This window comes from Suricata suricatta, chromosome 2 (assembly GCF_006229205.1).
Source record: "Suricata suricatta isolate VVHF042 chromosome 2, meerkat_22Aug2017_6uvM2_HiC, whole genome shotgun sequence".
NCBI lineage: Eukaryota > Metazoa > Chordata > Mammalia > Carnivora > Herpestidae > Suricata > Suricata suricatta.
This window is the reverse complement of record NC_043701.1, coordinates 11,186,408-11,193,245: the sequence shown is the minus strand read 5'-3', so window position 1 is coordinate 11,193,245 and position 6,838 is coordinate 11,186,408. Positions and strand designations below refer to the sequence as shown.

Genomic DNA, 6,838 nt, shown 5'->3' with positions numbered 1-6,838 from the left:
CAAAGCTGTCATCATCAAGACAGTATGGTATTGGCACAAAAACAGACACATAGACCAATGGAAGAGAATAGAGAACCCAGAACTGGGCCCACAAATGTATGGCCAATTAATTTTTGACAAAGCAGGGAAGAGTATCTGAGTAATTATTATTATTGTTTCATCATTTATTATATGGAACTGTCATATGTCTACTTGTCTTTCTCCCTCAAAAGACTATCTTTATCTCTTTGCCTATGTGCCTGGCCTAGCACCTGATAGACAGCACCTGCGGAGTGGATTTTGACGAATGGATGAATGATAAATAGAGTGTCTCTGCTGAGGCCGTCAGGTGGTGAAGCACAGTTGCAACACTGACGTTCTGCTGGGCTTGGCTTGGCGTGGGTCCCGACCAGAGGGCCTCTCGGAGTGAGAGCACCTTGCTGGTGTCTGCCTCAGGGCATCTTTCCAGAGAGCATGGAGTGCAACCCCTGGGTCCAGATCAGCCTGCAGCGCTCCGCTCTCTTCACAGTTTTCATTCCTGTGTCGCCCTCCTCCCCATTTGCTTGCTCCTCAGAGAATGGAGTCCCTCCTGAAAATCAGTCTCAGCCAAGTCTCCTCGGCTGTTTCCTTTGACTTTCAATCCCTCATGGCTGAAGGTGCAAGGGTCAAGTCCAGCCCCTTACCCGTCTCCATTCACGTTCTTTTCCCACGTGATCTCATCTAATGTAAAGTAAGTGTTGACGGCTCCCAAACCTGTTTTTCCAGCCTTTATGAGGTCAGATGTACATTTTAATTGTCCCCTACATGTCTCATTTTAGAGATCTAACAGGTGTCTCTGACTTAACATGACCAAAACAGACTTCCTCCCGCAAACATACTCCTCTCCCAGGCTAACTCCTCTCTGTAGATGGCTCTGTAAATTCTCCAGTGACCGAAGTAAAAGTCTGGGATCCATCCTTGATTCCTCTTTTTCCTCTCACTGCCTCCATCAGGGAAATCCTACTGAATTTTGAATCTACCTTTAAAATATGCCAGCATCTTCTCCCTGCTCCTTCTGTGTTCCCAGTTGAGAGTAAGCGTGCACCTGCTTGTGCGGGGTCTAATGCGGTAGCCTCCGACTGCTCTCCTCTACCCTTGCCCCTCCCCACTTCCATTCTCCAAGTCATAGTCCACAGGATCTGTTTAAAAACAGATTTTGTCATGCTACTCCCTTGTTTAAAAGTCTCTAGGGGCGCCTCGGTAGCTCAGTCGGCTAAGCCTCCGACTTCGGCTCAGGTCATGATCTCACGTTCGTGGGTTCAAGCCCTGCATCGGGCTCTGTGCTGACAGCTCAGAGCCTGGAGCCTGCTTCCGATTCTGTGTCTCCTTCTCTCTCTGCCCCGCGCCCCCCCATGCTCTGTATCTCTCTGTATCAAAAATAAATAAATAACATTAAAAAACATTTAAAAAGTCTCTAATGGCTTTCTGTTATGTTAGGATAACATCCCAATTTCTTACAAGACCAACATGACTTTCTTGATCTTGCCTTTTAAGCAGAAATTGACATTTCTACCAAGTGCAAAGATTTAATGATGGGAGATTTCAAAGTGAGTTGCTAGTTCACAGTATTCAGGTTTTCAAAGAAACTGGACATAAACCTGTTCCACAACTCTGGAAAACCTTTGATAAAATGAAAAGGTTAGACAGTAGAAGAGAGGACTTTGTGAGGAATAAATATTTGGAAAAGCTGTGTAATGAAACCACTCCATCTTTGGCTGAGGAGGACTTGCCTCAAACCTGGTGGTGCTCCGAAGCTCCCACGAGGCCACTCTCAAAGCTTGCTGTGACACCGCTTCGGTTGGGAGGGGCAGTGGGCCAAGTTAGGTCTTGCTACTGCGGGGGGGATTAATATAATGAGAGACAAACAGACTGGCTAACTTCTGGGGAGTCAGGAGGATGTGGGCACATTTGGACTGTGGGGGCAGGGCTAGAGCACCAGCTTTGGACCCCAAGGGGAAGAGCATGTGGGTGCAGGTGTCTTGAGGTTTGGCCCGTAGGGCTGTCTGGTGGGGTGAGGAAATTCCAACTGCAGTCATTTGGTGGAAAATGTCCAGGAGCTGAGGAAGGAGTCCCAAGGGCTCACCCAAACTAGACATGCTTTCTCTGCATCAAAGGGAATTGTAGGGAGGGCCCAGTGGGGAGCCACCAGAGCTCTGAAGTTCCCCATGAGCGAGTATCAGCATTTAACATGTGCCAGGCCTGGAGAGCACAGGCTCTGGTTTGAGTCCAAGCAACACCCTTCCCGCCCTTTTTCCACACTCCATCTGCGTTAGCCAATGCCATCTTGTTAGGTAGCATTCATGTACTGGACAGAAATGCTCAGTTCTGGTCTGAGGTGGTTTTGTGCCTTGAAGTGATCTCGGGACAGCTTACTTATAAATAAGGTAAAGAACCATATGGCCTCCCGGAATTCTTTGTCTCTGGCAGGAGAAGGCTCTCTCCCTAGGTAAAATGAGAAGAAATGGTGGAAGAGAATGAATAAAGCTGTGATTTGATAACGTGGGTTCAGCCAGCCGTACATGGCGAAGGCTCTGCTCACTCGGGCCCCTCTGCCCGCACACCCCTGGGAACGCCCTCCCCAGCCTGTGGGGGTGAAGGAGCAGCGTCTCCCCCTCCAGCGGTCCTCCGGCAGCCCTCCTCTCCTGTTTCCTTCAGAGCACTGAGCACAGTGTGAAGGTGTCTTGTCTGTGCGCGTGCGCCTCCTGTCCGTTACCGTCCAGTGGGCCGCCAGTCCCGCCTCTTCGGTTCACGCCTCTCTCCCCAGTGACCAGAATGGGAACCCTGCGTATGTAAGTGCTCAGTGAGTATTGGCTGAGTGAGTGAGTAAAAACTGTGTGAGTGACGTGGACCTGAGAATAGAAAAAATCACGTTCACTCAGTGAGATCTCTCTTTTGTGGATTATTCATTTCAGTGTAATTTTATATTTATGCTGTGATAGTGAAAACTTTCACATTATTTATATGACTGTTTTTCTTAGTTGACTCATGACAAAGTCACAATCCAAAACGATACACCTACATAAAAAATACTCTTGATTTTTTTCAAACAAATGTGGAGAAAGGACAAATGTGAACTAGTAAATAGGGAACATTTGACTATGCATCAATTTGAATATATTTTCATTCAAGAATATATTTTTTCTTTTTTTTTTTTGAAATTTTAGTTATTTTGAGAGAAAGAGAGAGAGAGAGAGAGAGAGAGAGAGAGAGAGAGAGAGAGAGGTCGGGGATGGGGAAGATAGGGGGAGAGAGAGGATCCCAAGGCTTCACATTGTCAGCTCAGAGCCCAGTGCAGGGCTCAGTCTCACAAACTGTGAGATCATGGCCTGAGCTGAAATCAGGAGTCAGATGCCTAACTGATTGAGCCGTCCAGGCACCTCCCCCAGACATAGTTTTGCTTTTTCATGTGGTCCATAGGGATCTCTCTTTAACGCTGGTGTTGGGGGCGGGACAGCACACGTGCCTTGCAAGCTGTGCTGTCTCACTGCGGGATAGACTCTAAGATGGTTCCCCGTGACCCCCAACTTTGGTATCTGTGCCTTTTTGTAACTCACACCATTTGAGTGTCCCTCAGGACTGTGACTTGCTTCTAGCCAATAGAATATGGCGAAAGTGATAGGATGTCACTCCTGTGATGGTATCACATTATTTAAGACTCCATCCTGCTAGCCAGCTCCCTCTAGGGACTCTCTCTGCTGGCTTGATGAAGTAAGGTGCCGTGTTGAATCAGCACACTTGACAAAACCAGCCAGTGGCCACCAGGATCTGAGGGAGCCTTCAGCTGGGACCCAGCAAGAAGCAGATGCCTTCAGTTCCCCAACCACAAGGAAATGACTTCTCTCACTGGAACATAAAACAGCTTTAAACCCTTATCAGTCACTTATATTTCAGGGTCCGAGAAGGATTTAAGAAGAGGTTTGGTAGAAGGGTGGACCGAAGAGTCTGACCTTGAAGGGGATCACTGCTCAGATTTGAGGGTGGGTGTGTGGCAGGGAAGCTTGGCTGGAGACAGACTTGGGCTGGGCCATATTAAGTGTCTCCTGTACTTGGTGCCTGTACATTTCGTGTGTTAAGAATGATCTGGTGGGGAGAGGTATGTTTGTAGGGCCGAAGGGAGAAATAAGAAGAATGGAACTCAGTCACAGAGACTGAAAAACTCTCTACATTGCTGCTAACAATGGTAGCATGCAGGCAAAACCGGAGAAGGCAAATCAGGGGCAGTTGGTAGGCCTGGTAGTAACTGAACCCACGGGCAATTTGCATCCGCACTGAACTGAGCTCACCTTTCCCCTGTAGCCTCAGCACCCGCCCTCCTAGCACACTCTGATTCAGATGCAGAGCCTGAGCATTTCTTCTCACGTCCCCAGGAAAGGTCTCAGGAAGGACTGTGTGGGGGGGTGGGGAGGAGGCCAGGGACCGAGGTGCGAGGCACAGGGCCGCTGACCAGAGGGGCCAAGATGCAGCCAGTGCTCTCCGGCTTCTTCATGTCGCTCTTCGTCCTGCTGTGCCTCCTGGGAATCCTGGGCAATGGCTTCATCGTCCTGGTGCTGAGCAGGGAGAGGCTGCGGCGTGGGAGGCTGCTTCCCTCTGATAAGATCCTCCTCAGCCTGGGCGCCTCCCGCTTCTGCCTGCAGTCGGTCGGAATGGCGAACAACTTCTACTACTGCCTCCACCTGGCCCACTACAGCACGGGTCTCGCTCGGCAGTTCTTCGGTCTCCACTGGGACTTCCTGAACTCAGCCACCTTCTGGTTCAGCTCCTGGCTCAGTGTCCTCTTCTGCATGAAGATCGCTAACTTCACCCACCCCACCTTCCTCTGGCTCAAGTGGAGGTTCCCAGGGGCCGTGCCCTGGCTCCTCATGGCCTCTCTCCTAATCTCCTTGGTCGTCACCCTGCTCTTCTTTTGGGGAAACCATGCTGTGTATCAAGGATTCTTAATTAGAAGGCTTCCTGGGAACATGACCTTCAGACAGTGGAGCAGGAGACTGGAAATTCACTACTTCTTGCCCCTGAAGCTGATCACCTTGTTCTTTCCTTCCTCTATTTTTATGGTCTCAATCTCACTGTTGATTCATTCTCTGAGGAGGCACACTGGGAGGATGCAGCTCAGCACCCACAGCCCACAGGACCCCAGTGCCCAGGCTCACACTAGAGCGCTGAAGTCGCTCATCTCCTTCCTCGTTCTTTACGCTCTGTCCTTCGCGTCCCTGATCATCGATGCTGCGGGTTTCTTCTCAAAGAGTGACTGGTACTGGCCGTGGCAGATTGTGATCTACCTGTGCACATCAGTCCATCCGTTTCTCCTCATCCTCAGCAACCTCAGGCTTCGAGGGGTGTGCAGACAGCTGCTGCTGTTGGCCAGGGGCTTCTGGGTGGCCCAGGCGGCGTGGTCTCCTCATCCAGACCCCCAGGAGTGACTTAGGGAGGGTGGCCGAACCCGTGCCCACCTACCTGGAAATAGCTCCCAAGGGATCTACTGGATTCTACTCTGGGTTTCCTCCTTTGGGAAGGAGAGGAGGAGAGTCAAATCTGGGATTGTCTAAGCAAGATTCCTTCCTTGGGACGCTGTTAAAATGGAGCCCCACATGTCTCCGAGAGCAGTATTGTCCAGCAGTTCAGAAGATAAAATGCTGTCTGTTCTCTATGTCGTGTCCCCTCTGTTATGTGGCAGCTTCCAGTTAAAGAGACTTGATTGACAGTACATGTGATCTCAATGGCCTCACGGGGGTACAGAGAAGATGTGTCTGTGGCTGAGCTGCTAGGTGGGCGGAAGGAGCGAGGCTCTTGAGGGTGATGTGTTGGTTGCGGGGAGGGGAGGGGCCCAGAGCACGGGGTGGGGGGCTGATGTGGCCAGGCTGTGATGTCCAACAGCCTTCCCTCCTGTGCGGACTCTCTTTCTTTCGCCACACGTGGACAATTCGGTTTTAATTTTATGAAGACTACTTTCTTTTCTTTACACCGACGCATCTCTTTTCTTATTATTATTTCCACTGTTCTGCTTTCAGCGCCCCCCACCCCTGAAGTCTAAGTGGCAGCCAGACTTTTTCCATGTTTATTCTTCTTTAGAATCACACATTGTGATTTTCTCCATCTTCAAATTGTCTCTGGAACTTTGTTTTCTTCCTTAAGCAAAAGTCACAAAGTCACATGTAGTTTGAATAAACATGTGAAACTTCTAGTTCTGAAAAACAGACTCGAGAGTTTCACTTAGTTTGTATCCCAAAACCATTTAACCTCTTTATTTTTTTTTAAGAGAGAGAGCGCATGTATGCATAAGCAGGGGATGGGCAGAGAGAGAGAATCCCAGTCTACATCTCCACTGCTTTAAAATGCTACCTTTTATTGTTAGTAAAGTCCTATGTATGTATATATATATATATATATATATATATATATATATATATATATATCGGTTTATTTCCTTTCTATTCCATTTTACTTCTTTGACTTTTTGACTACTTTACTATTTTGACTTTGATATAATCATGTGCCAGTACCACAACATTTTGACTATTTCAGGTTTATGATATTTGAATGACTGCTAAACTAGTCTTTCTTCATTAATCTTTTCTAGCCTTCTTGGCTATTATTTTTAAACTAATAATGTCTAGTCCTGAACAATCCCTTCCTAAGAAAATTATGTTGGATACTCTTAAATGTATAATTCACCATAAAGAGAAATTCATATCCATGATGTTGAGTCTTCTCTTCAAGAATATGGTATACTTTTCCATTTATTCAAGATTATTTGAGATTTAGTCTGTCGGTTAAGTGTCTGACTCTTTAGTTGACCTCAGCTCATGATCTCACAGTTGCTGTG

General features: G+C 48.0%; 1 protein-coding gene across 1 annotated transcript; it reads left to right on the top strand.

Annotated features, from left to right (window-relative positions):
* The first annotated feature begins 4,475 nt into the window (after positions 1 to 4,475).
* Positions 4,476 to 5,435, top strand: LOC115274280 (taste receptor type 2 member 41-like). Its single transcript, XM_029917729.1, has one exon. The coding sequence runs from the start codon at positions 4,476 to 4,478 to the stop codon at positions 5,433 to 5,435; it is 960 nt and encodes a 319-aa protein (XP_029773589.1).
* The last annotated feature ends 1,403 nt before the right edge of the window (positions 5,436 to 6,838 follow it).

Bases quoted from the DNA above. Each gene is read 5' to 3' on its own strand.
- LOC115274280 (XM_029917729.1), top strand. From the start codon at position 4,476: ATGCAGCCAGTGCTCTCCGGCTTCTTCATGTCGCTCTTCGTCCTGCTG.